This window comes from Gavialis gangeticus, unplaced genomic scaffold (assembly GCF_001723915.1).
Source record: "Gavialis gangeticus isolate Ggan-Ray unplaced genomic scaffold, GavGan_comp1, whole genome shotgun sequence".
Taxonomy (NCBI): domain Eukaryota; kingdom Metazoa; phylum Chordata; order Crocodylia; family Gavialidae; genus Gavialis; species Gavialis gangeticus.
In genome coordinates this window covers 132,353,213-132,373,330 of record NW_017729022.1, presented here as the reverse complement: position 1 = coordinate 132,373,330, position 20,118 = coordinate 132,353,213, and the positions used below count along the sequence as shown (strand labels likewise).

At 44.6% G+C, this 20,118-nt stretch overlaps 1 protein-coding gene across 1 annotated transcript in view; it reads right to left on the bottom strand.

The window, feature by feature from the left end:
* Window positions 1–95: 95 nt before the first annotated feature.
* Window positions 96–20,118, bottom strand: part of CUNH20orf196 (chromosome unknown C20orf196 homolog) — an 88,318-nt gene continuing 68,295 nt past the window's right edge. Inside the window, exon 4 of the mRNA XM_019515881.1 lies at window positions 96–770. Coding sequence (XP_019371426.1) covers window positions 253–770 — 518 coding nt within the window. The 3' untranslated portion in view covers window positions 96–252. The remainder of the gene's footprint in view (window positions 771–20,118) is intronic.

The window sequence follows — 20,118 nt, the reverse complement described above, 5'->3', positions numbered from 1 at the left end:
CAGCAGGGATCATAGGATCCCAACAAGATAAACATCCAAATGCGTCTTGAAGGCACTCAAAGTGGGTGCTTGAACCCCCTCTGGCAGCAGTCTATTCCAAACCTTGGGGGCCCAGACAGTAAAGAAGTTCTTCCTTATGTCCAGCCAGAAATAATTTATGTCTTCCTGAGACGGATCCCTTCTCTATGCAGATCAGCCCTCTTCTGGCATGCTAAGCCATGCTAATTGCTCATATGCTCCAAACCAAATACATCAGGAGCTGCATTTCATCACATCCTGTTTTAAGAGGAATTGGAGGACATCGTCCGAGAGCCCAGGAATTTGCTTTCCCTTGTTCAGTGTGGCTTCCCCATCAGCAGGTGCTGAGAAACACGCATTACGGGAATGATTTGGAAAGACCTTGATGTCATCTCTGTTCAAGACCATTTGAGCTATCTGGAGACTGCGCAAGGCATATTTTGTCCCATCCTTGTTGGCCAACTCTGAAATTTTCTGGGACAGACACCGTGAAGCTGCCTTGTATGTTGGATCCCCTCGGCCAGGCTGCATCTGGCAGCATTTTTCATAGAAGTTCTTTAGAGAATTTTTAATGCTAGCTCCTTCATTAGTGCCTTCATGTTCAGACGTCCAAGATGACAGAATGTCAGTAGGCTGGGAGGGCTGAAACTCTGTATCTGAATGGTGCCTGGGATTTGCCTTCTCGCTGAACCTGGTGCAGAAGCCCATAGTAACTGAAGAAGTACCATCTTCAGGATCTTGGCTGTTATCACCTGCAGGCACAGAACAGAGTGAAATGCATTAAACATTTAACAATACAGAGGAATTCCCAAAAGGCTGCAGACGATTAACAGAGTTGTCCTTGAGGCGCCAATGAAAAAAATCTCTTGCTCACTGAAGTTTCACTACTAATCTCAAAATGGGGCTGCCCAAAGGTATGACCCTATTAAATGCTTAAAGATACCTGGTCATGCTCAGAAGAGGACTATTGCAAAATTCTGACCAGGCTGCCAGAAGGACTGCCTATACAACATGTTTGTCAGAAGACAAGTTGCACTACTAGATTTCACTGGTGCCCTGGCCTCATTCTATCTCCAGCTGGCCTTATTTATTTTGTGGCTGGTACTACATGGCTCTTTTCTGGACAGAAAAGAAGTGGTAATTTGCAGACTTTCTGCTGCCACTGACCATTACCCATTGCCCAGGCTGGCCCAATGGGAAGGCAATGGATCTCCAGGCTACCAACTTAGGCAACTTACTGCCTCTTTTCATTTTCTCCACAGCTCACTTTGTTTTTACATTTTCATAGGAGCAGAAGACTAGAATGGGTCTCCCAAACTAAAAAGACCAGTCCCCTGAGTTTCCAGGCATCCATTTGTCCATATAGGTTCACAAAAACATCCACTCCAGCCATTCTAACATGCCACAGTAAAATAGTACCCTACAAGTAAGAACCTACTAAGTGCCACAGGGAAATAGCTGGAGAGAAAATGGCACCAACATGGATTTGTTAGGTAAAATAAGACCAAGCCATTCCAGGCAGTGAACCACAACCCATGCTACAAGGGGCCTTATCTTACTGCTCCTGTGCAATGCAGATTCCTGTCCCCAGCCTTTGGCTAGAATCTAAGTGTCAGATCCAAAGCTCATTTAAGCCAGCGTGCATTTCCAACAACCCTGCTGGGCTTGGGACCAGACTCATGACAGAACATGCCTGTGCTCCCCTATCCTAAATCCCATTTTTCCAGCTCTCACAGACTAAATTCTGCTACTAAACCTTTTGGTGGTAACATATTTTCCATAAGCCACTGGATCTTTCTAGTCCAGTCTTAGCACTCACCTTACTGTCTTACTGATACACCTTCCTTTTATTATGCAACAATGGGGATCTCTCCTGCTCCCATGGAAATCTATGGAATACCAGGCATATATTTCTTATTAATGTACCAATCATGGCAGGAAGGCATTGTGCTGCTGTAAATGAAGTCAAGAGGGCTTTTTACAATGCTGCTGCATCTCATCATTGCTTTTTGGCAGCAGAAAGAACATCTCCCTATATCAGCACTGCTGACTGCTTTCTCACCCCCAAGCCTTCCCTCTAAGCTGATTTGCACAACTCCTGAGGCACAGACCAAGGGGAAATTCTAAGGACTTGTTTCTGTTCTTTACTGAACAGCTACTAGCTTTACAATCTCTGGTAGGTATGTAAGCAGTATACAGAGAGTCGGAAAATAGCCGAGTTTTTCATAATTCATTGGCACATGAAGTGGAGCACAGCCCTTCATTTCAGTAAGAGATCTTGTTCAAAGTGAATCTCAACTGTGGTACAGAAGGGCTTTTCAATTTTTTTCCCAATAGATGGAAACAAAGCAGTCCTCACTTACTGCATGCTCAAAGATTCATTCATATCAAATTAATGTGTCAGTGAAGCTGTACTGTAGGTTGCATCTTTATTTCAGGAGAATTGCCTCCTCCTCCTTGCCCCCTTTGATCTTTTCTTTCAAATTCACTTCACCCCAATTCTGTTCTTTTGAGAAGAATTTATCCTTGTCCTGCCATCTGTCATTTCTAATATAGTACAAGGAAAAGCTTATGTGGCCTCCTTTTAACATCAATCGATGCCATTGCGTCATAGTACAAAGCTAATCAAAGAGAAATCCATTTTCTTCTAATAATCTATCAGCCTCAGTGTCCAGCTTACATTAGATTGGAAGGATCATGCAACTCCAGAAAGGCAATCAAATGTCATTTGCGCTCAGACTCAAGCAGCAATTTGGAAATCCCTGTGCTGCCATCTCCTCGCTCTTTGTTACATTCAGCTTGTAGCTTTATTTTGTGAGAAAGCAGCAGCAGTAGCAGCAGCAGCTTTTAGCTTAAACCCTCCAGGATTCAGTAAGAGCAGAGTCCTGTTAGCTTCATATGATCCAGAACGACTTCTCTCTAGGGCCTTTGTCATGCAGTTATAACCTCAGCATGAATGGTATTTTCCATCTTTCTTTAGTTGTAGCCAGCCCACCAAAGAAACGACCTGCAGTTATTAAGGGATGGATATATTTTTTTCTAACTGAAGATATTCAATTATATTATGAAGATGATGCTATAGATGTCTTCAGTGTCTTGTTTTTCAGTGGAAAGCAGCTATCTCAGAGTGGTAGTCACCCTGAGCCTGATCTAATGGGAGTCTTGCTATGGACTTCAAAGGGCTTTGGATCAGGCTCCAGAAATCAGTGCTCACCAAAGACCACAAATGTGTTTAACCAGCAACCATAACTCAGATACTGGTGGTCAGCTGACAACACCCTAACCACAGTGCATGACTGATACCATTTAGGAAACATGTCAGTGACCTCCAAATAACAAGGATGACAAAATTCAAATCTCTGCACCCAGCTAAACCATCTTATTTTTTTGTAAATTCTCTTCATACTCAAGTCCCTGCCTAAAAAACCTTAGCATTTTGGTCATATGACCCTAAGCCTTTTCCATGTGGCTTTCTTGATGTGACACAAATCCAACACAAAGGATCTGATCCAAAATCTGTTAAGCTTTAAAGGGATAATTGTTCAACCTGTCAGGGCATGTTATTCTCTCACTTTTATGTTCTCTCGTCAGTCCCAGTCCAAATCACAACATAAAATATTTCACATTTCTTATTAATGCAACACACCATTCTGCTTGCTCTTGCTTCTTAGAATTCAGATTAGGCAAGCTTCACCTCTGAGCTTTCTTGACTACCACTGTGGAGCTTAAACTAGTCTCTGACACCACCCTTGGCCTTCTGCTTCTCCAAATAATCTCCTATCAAGCTGCAGAATCTTTTCAGTAAATATAAATTCTTCAGAAATATGCTGCCCCCGACCCTTTACAAAAACTGGCTTCCAACAGATAATTTGCTTAGGAGCTAAAGGAGCTTAGAAGCTTTATGCCTAGAGGGATGAGCTAGTGTTTTGTGGTGGTCCAAGGGATGTGCTTGTGATGCAGACTCCAGTGCACACTCCTGGGGGAATTTTGAGGCCTGCAGAACAAATCCACTCTCCAACTTCTCCCTTGTCTCCCACAGCTCAGTCTCTCCATGATGTTCCGCAGAGAACAGTCTGCAGGAGGTACAGCCTTCCTGACAGCACAGGAGATCTGTAGCACAGAACCTCATGCACCTGCTTTTCAGGGCAATCGTCTAGATTTTCTCACTCTTGCCTAATAAAACCCAGTACTGCTATGGCTTCAGTGGGCCTGATCACAAGGCTTCAGCAAACCCAGTCCAACATCTGCTGAGGTCAGTGGACAGGGGAGTTAGTATGCAGCAGGCCTGGGGAGTTAGATTCTCAGCAGAGCAAACCCATGGAACCCCAGTTGTCTTCAGTGGCACTGAATAGCCTAAACCAACAAAAGATCTGACTCAAACTGTTTTTAAGTGTCTTCACTCATTTCTACTCCAAAGCAAGCATTCAAACAGCCCATTCCATTACTCATATCTTGATTTCATTCTCATATGACAGATAGTCACCACTAAGAAGGTATATTATTTCACCAGCCTCCCCAGTTCATGGTAACTGGAGAACATAAGCTTTTGTGCTTCTTTGCACAAAACTTGGAGGCTGATAAAAGGATATTCTGTGTTTATAGCTCTGCTGTTGATAATTTTAAAGTCTCCATATGGTACAAATGAGTCTCTGTGAATTACAAATCTTGTACTTGGGACTCTGTTTTGTGATACAATGATGCAGCACACATTATTACTTTCACTTTCTCGCATTGCCTCGTACCTCCTTTTGAGAATCTATATATAGCTGTACTAATGCCTCTGCCAAGCAAATACTGCTTTAGAATGACCCACTATGCTGCCGGATTCTTGGAGAGAATGTCTTTCCCATCAGTGTGGCCTCTCCCTCCTTGGGCTACTGCCATGACCGCCAAGCTGCTGTAGTGTCCTTTATCCCTTTCACACAGGGGTTTGGCTGAAGAATTCATGTAGCTGCTGATCAATCAGCCACAACCCTGTTCACCTCTCTCATTACCCTCCCCATATACCAATTCAGATGGAATTTGCAGAGGCCATGTATGGGATAGCATTCCCCTGCGAGGGTCCATGACCTGTCTCCCTCCCCTACATGGCAGCTTTGTACCGGTGACCTGAATAGTAGAGAGCTGCAGACTGCAGCAAGACTTTCATACCCTTGAAAGTATCTGTTGTTAAGTATTCTGCAATAAGGCTGATTAACTCTCCTCCTTCAGGGTGTAAGCTAATTGCCACAGGGCCCAGGAAAACAATCTACCCACATCCAGGACTGCCAAAATTAGCAACACATTTTTGGCCTTACTCAATGCCCTTTGAAATCAGTGGCATATTTTCTACTCCTGACGAGGAGGAAGAGGAGATAGAGGACTAGCTGGAGGTTTCTGGCTGCTTCTGCAATGGCTCACAAAGGAAGGGTCAAAGATGTGAGGAAGCAGCAGTACTACTCCATGCAAGAAGTCTTACACTCCTAAAATTAAAAATCCATGGAACCGCAATGTCATGTTTGGATCCACTGCTAATACTGGGTGCAGCAACATTCAGCTTCCCATACACACCTTCAGTTTTCTCTTTCAGATTGCTCCACTTGCCAAGTGCATCCCCCAGCTCATATGTATGGCAGCAATAGTACCCATGCAGGATCATTTTAAAATATAGCTGGTACTCCATGAAATTTCTAATGGAACAGGTGTCAAATCAGGACATCTGTGGGCTGATTATCAGTCCCAAACCCTCAAGTAGATGGCTTACCCTGCTTTTACCAAACTCTTGGTAGTCTAGCCCTCTCAAAGCCACCTACTGCTTGTTATGGGCTGATGCAAAGAAAGCCTTTTCCAGAACCTAGCAACTTTGCTATATATACATCTTATTTATTAACTATTTATGTATATGTTCACCTTGGGAACAATATGGAACCCACTTCTTTACAAAGCGTGGCAGTGACATAGACTGAATGTTTTTGAGGAAATTTTCAGAGGCAAGACTAGTGGGGCGCTTAATTTCACTTTATGCATACAAAAATTCCCTCTTCGCCACTTCATTCCTCCACTTACTCCAACTTCTGTCCAATGATCTACCTCCCCTCCCAGTCTTCAGGGCAACAGCTATCCATCCTAGAATGTCTGGAAAGTCCCTAGTACATAGCGCTCAAGTATAAATAAATAAATGGCCAAGAAGTGGATTTGAAGACACAAGAGGTACCTTCCAGTCTTATGTTCTTAATGATTTAGTCACTGATTCTCAACCAAGGAGTTGGAAGATCTTTTTAGGGGTGCTGTAGGGTGCCACCCAATATTAGTACTGTCAGGCATGCAAACACCTACACATGACTCTCAAGGTAAAGTCAGAGGTTTCAAATAGGAATCCCCAGTGTCAAAACCATTCTGATCTGTGTTGTTTTGATGATTTCTTTGAAATGAAAGAATTGCTTGATTTTTTTTTCCATAGTCAAAAATCAAGTGAAAGCTAAGAGCTGGCATTTTCCAAAGTGGGTGACTTGAATCTTAAAATGTTGAAAACAAGTGTTTTAACATCAAACCAAAAAAAGAATTTTTTGGGGATGCCAGAAAGTCTGTCTGTTTAAAGGTTAATGCAGGGAGCCTGCTTAATAAAAAACACTGATGTATTTCACATGTGATCCTAGAACTTTTATCAATGCAAGCAGAGGACTGTGACATAATCACATTAGCTCAGGGGCGGATCGCCATCTTAGAACCAGAAAAAAAATCAAATCATACACTAGAATTCAAACACCTACCGTAACATATTTTTATTTTATTACAAAAAGTTTTTTTGCCATGATTTGTGTTTGCATGTACATAGAGGCGACTGCATAACAACTCAAAAATAAATTCTTAGTCTTGTATATTGTGTGGGGTCCGTGTGTGTACGGTGGGAGTTTGTGAGGGGGTGTGGCCGTGTGTGGGAGGGTCATAGGGTATGTTGGGGAGTTGTGGGGGCACTGTGTGGGTGTGTGGCATTTGTGGGGTGTTAGAAGGTGAGGAGGTGTCGGGACCCCCTGCAATCTCCCCATGGCACAGCAGCAGGGAGGGGCACCTGGGGCGCTCATGCCCAGTACGGATGCTGGTGCCCAGCAGTGTGTGGCTCCAGCCAGCACTGCACATCATGGCAAGAGGCGCAGCCTACGCCAGGCAGTCTCTATCACTGGTGCTCTTCATACAGTTGCACAGCTTCCATCAGGCCATCTCTATTGCTGGTGCTCCCCGCCACACACATGCAGTCCCCACACTTGCACAGCATGGGAGAAAAGCCCCACGCACTGGAGCCAGCTGCCTGTGCCACTCCCTACAGGTCCAGGGGCAGGGAAGGCAGCCGGCTCCAGTGCATGGGGCTTTCCTTCCATGCAGTGTGAGTGTGGGGGCTGTGTGCATGTGTCAGGCAGTGCTGGTGATAGAGATAGCCCAGCAGAAGCTGCGCCCCTTGCTGCGATGTGCAGCACTGGCTGGAGCCATGCACTGCTGGGCATCAGCGCCTGTGCCAGGCACAAGTGCCCCAAGCCCTCCTGCCTGCTGCTGCTGCCTGTTAGAGCTGCATGCCATAGGGGGAATGTATGGGGCAGTCCCTGACATCCCCCCGCCCCCCCCCACAACCTGCCTAGCCAAGCTCTGCACTGCCACCGCCCCCCCTGGGTGCTGGCTTTGCACTGCCACCAGCCCCAGCCCCATGCTCCACTCTCCTGCCCAGCTGCAGCTCCACCCTCTACCCCTGCCACTTCCCCATCTGCTGCTGAGAAAGAGCCAGATGCCAGGGAAGCTGAGCAGGTCCCCAGCAGCTGCTGCAGCAGCAGCTCTACCTGGAAGCTGTATGCTGGCAGGGCCAGGCCCTTCCACCCATGAAGGTGGGAGCAAAGTACAGTAGGGTGTGTGTATGCGTGGGCACCTTGCTCCCACCCTCCTAGACAGAAGGGCTGAGCAGGGTGCAATTTGTTGAGAGGTGCCAGAGCCAAATGAAAGTGCCTGGATGGTCGGATCTGGCCCGCAAGCTGTATTTTGCCCACCTCTGCATTAGCCTCTTCTTCCGAATATGTTCCTGCAACTTCAAAGTAATTAGCCCTTATCCCAGAAGTCTAGTCAAAACATTTTTGAAAAAGAAGATGCATTTCCACATGAAAGGGAACATGGAAACTTCTTTTTCTGACACTCATCTCCTTTCTTCATATTTGGCTGACTTGGATTTGCTTTTGGGTCTGCAAAGACATAGCTGGAGAAAACTTCAAGCACCTGTGATATCAGTGTATGAAGAGTCAAAGGCTTCTTAATAAACAAGGTTTCTCAATGCTAGCAGCTGAGGAAACTAGCACAACAATATCTTCAATGGCAGAAACATTTGAATGGGGACACAGGCAGACAAAGGTTCTTTGGGTAAATGTGATATCTTTTATTAAACCAAATAGGTAGTTGGAAAAATTGTTCCCTGCAAGCTTTCGGGTACAAACACCCTTCTTCCAATGAATGAGGACACTGCATTGTTCTCCTGACTTACAGTTAACAGATCTGTTAATTTCTCTGAGCCACATACTATTGGCACCTTCCTCTCTGTTGCTAAGTACTATATAGGAAGCATGGAGCTAACAATAGAACAGCTGCCATCTCTAGTTAAAGACAATGTACTGGAGAATTGTTCAAATCATAACCCAACAGAGCTAGGAATTTTAGAGGCTGAAGACAGCTGTCTGCTGAGCTTCTGCCCCCGGGTTCCCTGCATCAAATGGCTTTAAAAAGGGGGCTCTAAATTGGAGACAAGAAAACTGGGTGAAAAAATTAGCTCTTCTTAGCTAAGCACTATTTTTCATTCAATTGTTATGGAGCCACAAAAACTTCCCTCTGTTCTCTGTGGGATGTTAGTTAACTCAGAAATTAGCTAGATGGTGCTAGATGTTATATTTGTGATAACATGGCTGTTGGCATCACCAATGAACCTCCTGCTGGACACAGTGCTGCAGCATGCTCGTAATAACAGTACTGAAATGCCCAAGCATTAAATGAGATATGTGGCTGCTTCCCACAATAACAAGTGTGTCTGTTCTTCATAGATTCAGAAACCTTTGGGCCAGTAAAACTATGAAGTTCATCTAGTCCAGTGAGGGCCAACATTTTTGGCAGCGGTTCCACAAAGTAGCTCTACACCCTCCCCGAGTGTCACTCTGACCCTTTTTCCTTTATACAATCTGTGCTTCCTGACCAAGCTGCTGCTCTGCTTTCTGCTCCCTGCCCTCTGTTCTCTGCTTGATCTGATGCTCTGCTTTCTGCTCCCTCTCCCATCCCTAATCTGCTGTGTGCCACACTGAGGCTGCCCATGCCACAGGTTGGCTACCCCTGATCTAGGCTGATCTCCTGCAAAGCACAGAACTTGACCCAATAATCAGGCAGTGATATATCCAGAGATACCTTATATGAAGTCAGTGCTACTCTAATGGATAAAATCTCCCCACCAAAAGATACCAGCCTTTTATCCAGCTCTGCATAATAAGCCGTTTCATAGATTTCATAGACATTAGGGCTAGAAGGGACCTCATAAGATCACTGGGTCCAGCCCCTGCCCAAGGGGCAGGAAGTCAGCTAGGGTCAAAGGATCCCAGGAAGATAAACATCCAAATGTTTCTTGAAAGTGTCCAGAATAGGTGCTTGCACCATCTCTGGGGGAAGATGGTTTCAGGCCTTGGGGGCTTGGGCAGTAAAGATGTTTTTCCTTATGTCCACCCTAAAACAGTCTTGCAGGAGTTTGTCACCATTGGACCTCATCATCCCCTGGGGTGCTCTGGTGAACAGGTGTTCCCCCAAATCCTGATGCACACCCCTTATGTACTTATAGGCTGCCACCATGTTACCCAAGCCTGTGCTTCTCCAGGCTGAAGAGTCCTATAGCTCACAGCCTCTCTTCATAAGGCCTGTTCTCATGCCCTCTGATCGTGCACATGGCTCTCCTCTGGATTCTTTCAAGCTTCTCCATGTCCTTCCTTAATTGTGGAGCTCAGAACTGGATGCAGCCTGTAGAGTACAGTGGGAGGATGACATCCTGGGTCTTACTCAAGATGCACTGGTAGATGCAAGCCAGAGTTTTTCTCGCTTTCCCTGCTGTGTTATCACACTGGTGATGCGTATTCATCTTGTGGTCAATCATGACTCCCATATCTCTTTCACTCACGGTGCTAGCGAGTGTAGCACTGCCAAGCCTATAAGCCTGATGTAGGCTTTTATTACCCAGGTGGAGCACCTTGCATTTCATTGTATTGAATGGCATCAGGTTTTCATCAACCCACTTTGCAAGCCTATTGAGATCAGCCTGGATTGCCAGCCTATCCTCAAGTGTGGAGACTCTTCCCCGAAGTTTGGTGTTTTCAGCAAACCTAGCCAGTCCGTTTTTGACATGAGTGTCCAGATCATTTATAAAGACATTAAAGAGTACAGGTCCAAGAACAGAGCCTTGGGGGACACCACTAGTTACCAAGTGCTATGTTGATTCGGTTCCATCAACTACCACTCTCTGGGTCTGACCTCGGAGCCAGTTCTCCAGCCATCGGACTGTGGAGTAGTTGAGGCCACAGCTGCCCAATTTTTCCATGAGGACATCATGGAACACCAGGTCAAAGGCTTTTTTTAAGTTCAAATATATGACATCAACCTCTTCCCTCTTGTCCAAGTGATACGTCACCTGGTCACAGAAGGAAATGAGATTGGTCAAGCAAGATCTACCCACAACAAACCCATACTGGCTATCCCTCAAAATGTTGCCATCTGTTAGCCTGTCAAGAACGGTTTCTTTGATAATTTTTTTCCAAAATCTTCCCAGGGGTTGACGTCAGACTGATTAGCCTGTAGTTTCCTGGGTCTTCTTTCCTCCCTTTCCTGAAGATGGGCACCACATAGGTCCTCTTCCAATCTTCAGGTACTTCACCCAAGCACCACGAATTCTTGAATATCCTCACCAGTGGCTGTGCTATGATGTCTGCCAGTTCCTTTAGCACTCTTGGGTGCAACTTATCTGAACCAGCTGATTTATGGGGGGGGCCAGCCTCTCAAGATGCTCCCTCACAAGATCCACGCCACTGGTGGGCATATATTCATCTTCACCCCAGTCATCCCGCATCATGTTAGGCAGGGTGGTCCCTCTGGGCTGATGAAAAACTGATGCAAGTAATCATTAAAAAGATTGGCTTTTTCCTGGGTGTCAATAGTCAGCTGCCCCAGCTGGTTTAGCAGGGGTCCAATGTTGCCCTTGTTTTTCTTTCGACTACCCACATATCTGAAGAAGGACTTTTTATTGTCTTTGATTCGTGTAGCCGATGGAGTTCAGTTGAAGCCTTGGCTTTTCTAGTTTGCTTCCTCCAGGTGTGGGCCAGTGCAGCATACTCCTCCTTAGTGGTGTTTCCTGTTCTCCATCCATTATGTGCCTCTCTTTTTAGATGTAGGAGGTCCATGAGTACCCTGCTGAGCCAAGGAGGTTGTTGAGACCTTTTACCACCTTCCCTATGTGTGGAGATGGACTCCCCTTGTGCTTCTAGGATTGCTTCCTTAAGGAGCAACCACTCATCATGAACTCCCCTTCCCTGTGAAATCATGACCTCTCAGGGCCTCAAGAACAAGCCTCTAGAGCTTATGAAAGTCAGCTTTCTTAAAGTCAAGGACTACTGCATTGCTGTCTTGCTAGCTTTGTGATAGATAGTGAAAGTGATCAACTTATGGTCACTGTCATCCAGCTTCCCTTCAATTCTTAGGTTGCTGATTAGATCGTCCCCTTTGGCCAGTACCAGGTCCAGCAGTGCCTTGCCTCTTGTCAGCCCATAAGCTTCTTGGGACAGGTAGAGCTCATCCATGCATGTAAGGAAGCTTTGTGATCAATCAGATCTGGCTGAGTACTCATCCTATGAGATGTTTGGGTAGCTGAAGTCTCCCATGACGGTCATGCACCGAGAGCATGCAGCCTCAGCTAGTTCTCTGGCAAATTCTTGGTCAAGCACTCATTCCTGGTTTGGAGGTCTGTAGTAGACTCCTACCACTGTATCCGCTTCACTACGTTCCCCTCATATTCTAACCCAAAGGGTCTCCCATTGTCCTCTTTGGGTGCCAATCTCAGCTTGTAGGGACACGTAGCTCTCCTTCACATAGAGAGCTACACCCCCACACCTTTCTTCAGCACGATCTCTCCTGTACAGGGTATAGCTATTTATACTGGTTGTCCAGTTGTAAGAGGAGTCCCACCAGGTCTCCGTGATCCCTATGAGATGGTAGTTGTCACCTGAATGATAAATTTATAAAGTTTCTGAGTTATATATAATGAATGCCCATTAGCCAGTTTAGGATAGAATCAAAACTTAATTAGACATGTTAAATGATAAAAGTTATAGAATTCCGAGAAATTGAAACCCAAGGATTTTATACAACAGATAAGATACTGAGGGCATTAAAGGGTCATCATGGTGGTATGGAAAGTCCCAGAAGATGAGGGCACTAGAAGTTCACCATGGGGAAAATTCCACTTGGGGGGTAAAACTTTCCCGTCAAAGAAATTTTCCATGACATAATTTCTGAGCCCAAATTTGGGAGTGGTGACGAGTTTGGGTAGGAGGGACCCATGACGGCAACTCACCCAGTATATAACCCGAAAAACTACAGTCCCAATTTGGAGGTAACCTCACTTGCAGAACAACAAAGGAAGAATCGCAAGTGTAGGCCAGATTAGACTGATCACCTGAACCACCCTCTCCGTGAACGTGAATCTTTTGTTCATGCTGAAGCCGCGGAGCGCCTGAGTGGGACTGGAAAAAGGGGACTTGTTCCTATCACTACTGAGACCAGCCCATTAAAAAATGACCATATATCAGGGTATTTGGCTTCTTGGAATCCTAGGACTGTAAGTATAATGTAAATGATAATAATTATATCTTTCCTAGTTCAAGTTTAACCTTTAGTTGAAATCTTAACTGGTCTTAGAGTGTTGTTCTTAGTATATGTGGTTGTAGTGTTTTGATGTTTGTATTGTTCTTAAGACAAAGTAATGTTGTGCACCCAGTAATCATTTTTCAAATAAAATTGTGTTGTATGAATTAAAGTGTAATCATTGTTAAATCGTGCAATTAGCTAAATACTCCCCAGCCAGGCACATCAAACAAATCAGTAAATAGTGTGGGATTTTCTCCAGTCCATAACCCACTAGAGAACAGTAGTCATTTCTGTTTAGCAGTGCTGGGCCATGGGTACTTCCTCACCATCTGCCAGATGGACATACAGATAATGAGATACCAGTATGTTTAAAAAAGAGAAAAAGCAAGCAAGAAAGAAGAGGGCTACTGTGTGCATGTTTGGATAACTATGTAACCCCTTCTTCCTCCTTTCAAGTGCAGAGTAGCCTGGAGAGGAATTTCCAGAAAGGTCCCCACAAACTCATTGATATTTAGAGCAGAGGGAACCCAGGTTCAACAAAAATAAGTCTTGGCCTTGTCAGAAAAATCACAGTGCAAAGCAGCAGCACTTCCAACCTCTTCTTCCTCCTCTGAGGGGAGACAAAAGTGCATACACCATGCCCTCCTTCTTGCAGCTGTGTTGGTGGGTAGTCACACAGCACAAGGCACCCAGACCTAAAACAATCTTGAAGGGTCTTCCCTCCTTTCCCTAGAGGCTTTTTTCACTCCTATTTTGAACCTCCTTTCCATGCTTATTCTCTTTCCTTTCCTCTGGCATGTTCCCCTCAGACTTTGGGTTAATTTCTGTTACTGTCACAGCTAAACTCTGAAATGTTGCTTATGTATTTCCAAGAACCTGCTAACTAGTAGCAAACAGACTGGAGGTTTCTCATCCTAGATGAGATCCCTGATGATCACCACAAATAGAATCAACCTACTCTCATGCCATCCCCACCCCACCCCCACTTCTCACATATATGCACTCACTATCTTTAGGCACATGCATGCATGCATACACACACACACCATATAAACACACACCAGGGGCCCAAAGCTTCTGTGGAGGCAGAGCTCCAAACTGACAGTGGAGCTAAGCCAAATTACATCAGTTGAGTTGCTGGCTCCTTCAGTACTTATAGAAGCAGCAAAAAGGGATTTCCCAGCCTTCGGGAATTCCCAGGACAGTTATGCAATTTGTGTGTGCTGGTCAGCTAAGGCTGTTTGTATATAAAAAGCCATTTTTCATTCTGTTCAGTAAGGTTATACATTTCAACTCGCTGGTTACTACAGAAAGTTGCTCCCACTGCATAATGTTCTTTTACACGGATCTGGTAAAGTGCAGCAAACTCCCTGGCAGTATTTAGCATTATAAGGCTAGTTTGTGATACTCCTTTTCATATCAAGCAGCATCCATCATTGCCAGTGGTCACAAAGAGCTGTTCTAGTGCAGGTTCCACATACAGGGCATGCCCCGGACCAGCCCTGGTGCTGTGTGTCATATGAGGCTGGAGCTGGAATGCGCTGCACACAGGGCTGATGAGGCACCGCTGCATGCAGTGCCCAAGCCAAAGCATGCAGTGCCCATACTGAGTGCTAGATCTGGGGCCAGTCCAGATCAGGCCCACAGACCCAGCCCCATATGCCAGATCCAGCCCACAGGGCCAGTCCTGTACAGGCACCACATGCAGCACATGCCCCAGACCAGTCACACACTGTGGGCATATCTACATGAGATGCTTTACTGTGCAGTAGACTAATCTACCATGCAGTAGAGCATCACCATCTATACATGAGCACCTTTTACAATGCAGTAAATTAATCTACTGCACAGTTAGCTACCACCTGTAAATACAGGTAGTAAGCCAACTGCACATTAGATACTGCACAGCTGCAGAGCAGGGTAGAAGCAGCCCTGTATCAGGCTGTTCCCACTGGAAACAGATTTGCTCCCAACAGGGAGCACATGTAGTATTCCACTGTGCCTTAAGCCTTTACAGCATTAATAGCACATGTAAACACACCCTGTATATAGCATGCACCCTAAACCATCTCCACAAGCTGCATGCCACATGTGGGGCTGGGGCTAGGGCTGATGCATCCCACACATGGGGCCAGAGACTGCACGCACTTTGCCAGCAGTATGCACAGCCCGTTCAGGGCACACGCTGCATGAAGTACACTCACTGGAGCCACCCTGTGGGCTGGATCCAGCACCCGTGGCCAGGCTGTGGGGCCAGGTGAGTTCGACATCCTTGCTTTAAGTAAATGGGAGTATGTACACAGCATGCATATTACTACTGTTGTTTATGCTGTAATAGCACCAAAAAGCCTAAAACAATCTCAGGCCCAGTTGTGCTTGGTGCTATACAAACATAATACATGACAGCCCCTACCCCAAAGAACTTACAGTCTAATTGATCTGTAACAAAGTCTAGTGTTTTCAAACTGCTGTAAAATTCTTCATATCTGCTCAAATTTCTCTGCATTCCCATTTTCTTTTCTCTTCTGGGGAAAATGTTCCACCTTTAAAACACAGGCAAGTGGAATTTTAAATTACATTGTTTATCATTCAAAAATAAAAAGTGCTTCTTGCAGCCACCGGGAATTGAACTAAAAATGAACATAAGATCTCCATAACTTCCACGATCACTTTCTTCCTAAAAGGGCATGAATCAATAATATTTTTTTAATTTTTTTTTTGCATTCAGAAAGGTTTTCTACGTGGAGGAGGTTACTGAAAGCAAAAAGAAAGATGATTAAGGTGAAGCAAGAAACATTAAGTTTCTCTTCCTTGGGCTTTTTCTCTCCCTCTGTTAAAGTAGGTAAAGGATAAAGTGGGTGCATTTACACATGCTGAGTCACTGTATGGCATGCTACAGCAGTGTAGCAATCATGTGGGTCTACATGTGATCACTAGCTATGTCGTCGTAGTGGCGCACTCCCCACTCATAGTGTGCCACTACGGTGACGTAGCAGGGAAATTTAAGCGTGCACTGACTGTACAGTGCAAATATGGGTGGTTACTATGCTGTGTTTTAGCACTTACAAAAGCAAGTACTAAAGTATGGTGCAGTAAAAACGTCGATGTACACTGATGTGTAGACACAGCCAGTGTTTCCAAATTTTAATAATTAGGAAGAGGATGGTATTGGGGCTTCCAAAACCCCTAGGTAGCTTCGCAAATCCAACACTTAGTATTTAACTGCCATGTTTTCTGAAAAGCCAGAGCCAGTATTTAATGCTTTATTCTTTAAAGGCTGATGAAAAAGTCAGTTTAAATTTAATCTTCAGTGAAATGAAGTGATCAAATATGTTTGATGTTAAAGGCAGCAGAGCAAGGCAGCTAGACTATTTAACTGCTGCAAACTAACATCCCTTGTAGCCTTCTGGGCTCCTGGACATGCATTACCCATATGATGTCAACGATCTGTCTCCAAAGCAACTAATCTGTATGGTATGCCACGATGGATATATACATGAGTAGTGGAAATCAATATTTAACCACCACAATCTTTGGTTAGTTTGGTATATACCTCACCTGGCATCACAGTGATGAACAAAGTACAAGAACATTATTTAGAACAGCTACTATAAATACAAAAGAAAAAACTTAGATTTGTGTGTTGCTGCAATGATACCAGTTATCCTTAAAAAAGATATGGAGTAGTCTTCCACTCCAGGATTATTTATTTTAGTTTGTACTGGTTTTATACATTGTGATCACATTTGGAGGCTTACTATGTGTATTTTGGTGCTGTTATTTTAAAATACTTAATATTTTTAAAAACAGCACAATATACTTGTTATGCATTTGCAGCAGCAACAAAGTATAAAAACTGCCTTAAACCACTAATACACAAAATTACCGTGTGTGGTCAGGAATTCTATTATCAAGCACAGCCTTTGTCTGAAAGTAAATTAATAAAATGCAAATTGCCTAGTTTTCTAACTGAAAACAGTCACTGCCAATTAAAGTTATTGTATGTTATTAGCTAGGAGATGAGACAATTAAAAAGCTTGGTTAAACTGTGCCTGTCTGTTCCTTTCATATTAGATATCCTGTCACAATAACTATGAACAGCAATCATCCCCACACATATAATGCCAAAGAAAGTAATAATAGTCTCAAGAATACAGTGTGACAGGGCTATGCCTGCTAATTACCTGGAGCCCAAGTGAAAACTGATGCTATTATAGGAAAGGTCAGAGAAACACGCTCAGCTACAACAGCGATATCATCGTAAAACCAAACAGCATCTGGTCATTTGGGTTGAGAAATTAAAAGGCAGTTGGACATGATGTACCCAAGCACATCAGTAAATTGCGTACCACTGGCTACCAATACTGGTATGCTTTGACGAAATATAACATTTTGAAATAAAAAAATTATAAGAGCCATTTGAAATTGGTGGTAGATGCTGTAGCTGTCAGTTATGAAATCTGGTTCAGATTTCTCAGTGGTTTTACATGAGGTGCAGTATTTTATTCCAGAAGTATGGAGTACTTGAAGTATGATGTATTACACCCTTGTCCACCAGCATTGTCTTTGTCATGATGAAGTTCAGCTTCAGTCAGCTTCCAGGGGAATGGATAGGGGAACCATGCAAGTGTTTGTTAAGCCGGTCTAGCCCATATCAGGGAAGGGGCCTAAGTCAGTCTAGCCCATATCTACCCAGACTTAGTTCTCGTCAGATGCAACTTAACTTCAGGCCACATGCACCAAACTAAGTGATGTGAATACTTGCATGCCTAGAGGTTTAGGCCAAACTAAACTCAGTTAGATAAATCTAAATGTAATGTCTGTACGCACCCTCCAAGGGCAGCGATAGACTGTCCAGGGAAGTTGAAGTGGTCTGCTACAGGCTTGTCTGTCTTTCTGTTCAGAGTTTATTCATTCTTACCAGTAGGGACTGCCCCATCTGTCCAACGTAGCTAGCAGAAGGGCACTGTAAGCAGGTGATGGTACATATGACATTTGTAGAGGTACAGGTAAATGAACCTCAGATGCTGTAAGCCATGTTAGTTGATGATGAACTGGTCTGTGTTGATGAGGGGGCACAGATGGCATTTAGTCTGTAGTCTGTTGCTAGAGAGATGGTATTTGAGGTGGGGGGGAGGGGGCTGTCTGTAAGCCAAGACAGGTTTCTCCCCCATAGCTATCTTGAGATGGCTGTCCTTTTCCAGGAGGGGTCGAAAGTCATCATGATACATGTCTGGGGTGTTCAAGCTTGGGGCTGTAGGTGACACCTAAAGGAACTCTGTTGTCCTCATCTCAGGGCTGATATTGTACCAGGTCCACGCACAGTCTCAGTCTGGCACTACTGGTTTGAACACCTATAGTTTTAGGATTGAACTGTAAATTGTAGAAATCCTTGCTCCAGATACTTAAGTATGTATCCTGGTGATCAGTGAGTCAGGTTTCAACATCAATCTCAAATAATACCTGCAGACTGTTTGTATAAATGCAATCTCTGACACATTTTATCCAGAAAAGAATTTAATGCTATCCAAAAGCCAGAAGAGGCCTAAGACAAGAATCAATTGTCTAGAAATGCTTTTCTGTGAAAAAAGTAGAGCCAGAGAAAAAATGTTCCCTCTGAAGTACCAGAATAGTATATAACATGCAGCAAGGGATTCTCATTACCAGCTGACTACATGGCCTTGCAAAAGGAAAACAAAACTGATACAAGACCCTTCCCCACCCCTTCCTCCTCTCACACCATTGTGATGTACAGTGACCTGATGCATTATAATTATGGGACCCACAATGTTTACACATGCCTTTAGGACCAGTGCTTCAGCTATTGATGCACAGGAGTCCCATTCTACTTACTTCACAGCCCATCTTTGTGACTTACTTGGGGGCACAAAGTTTCTCTGCCTGCAGGTGCAATGTCTCAGCCTGCCTGGACCACATCCAAAAAAAGCTTAGGAGGCTGACAGGAAGGGAAAGAGTCTGATAGTTTGGGGATTGTGATGGCTTAGGCTTCTCTAATATTCCCTAAATTATCTCAAATGCCTTAAAACCAACAACCCAGCTAAAAAAGACAAACTGCATGAAGGCCCCTACAAGCCTTTACCGCATGCCCATTCCTCACTGTTCAATAATTAATACGGCTCTGATCCTTACCTACAGAATTTGGCAGAAGTTTTGACTGGACCTCTCTGTAGCCCCAGAGTCCACCGCAGGTGGCCTCAACTGGTTTCATAGTGTAAGAAAGCAACTTGAAGATCACCTCCTCTGCCATCTCCTAATGCACTGGCTGTCCCCCTTATGCTTCTGCAGTATGCATAACACAGAGGTGGCCAACAGGCAGCCTCTGTGTGCCACTAGGCCAGGGGCAGGCAAAATGCAACCCGCAGGCCAGATGCAGCCCTCCAGGCCATTCTATCCGGCTCGCGGGACCCCTAAAAAATTTAGAAAATTAATATTTATCTGCCCCTGGCTGCCTGTCATGTGGCCCTCAATGGCTTGCCAAAACTCAGTAAGTGGCCCTCTGCCTGAAATAATTGCCCGTCCCTGATGACTAAGCAGACCTGGGGAGGGATAGGTAGCAGAGACAGAGGAGGAGGCAGAAAACAGAGCAGCGGATCAGGCAGAGGCAGGGAATCAGAGTGACATTTGGGGAGGATGCAGGGCTAATTTGTGGCATGCCTGCCACAAAAGTTGGCCCTCAACTGGAATAACACCTCTGTGAAAACTAAAAGCATTTGCTTACATGGAAAACCCATGGAGGAAAGTACTAGGTACAGCATTGTTGAGGATTAGGGTTGCCAACTCTGTTTCAATCTGTTCTGGGAGGTTTCATCACATGATGTCATGACATTAATTATGGTGCGCAGACTTTACATCAGGAAGGCTAATACATGCTACTATTACATTTTTAAAACCTACAGAAGTACTGTATAAATCAGATTCAACTTTTAATATTTATTTTAATAAATGCCTTATCATTTATCTCCTGGGTAACCAGCAGTCTCCTGGAGATCTATACCTAATTCTTGGAGACTCCAAGGCAAACCTAGAAGGTTGGCAACCCTACTGAAGACAGCTGAAATGACAGCTAAAACAATGTCAGCTGCCCTAGAGACCCTGGCAGTTGTCCCAGAACAGCAGCACTGGTGTCATATCATGAACCACATCTGAGAGCTACAACCTACCCCTCTTTCTCTATTTTGTGGTCTGGAC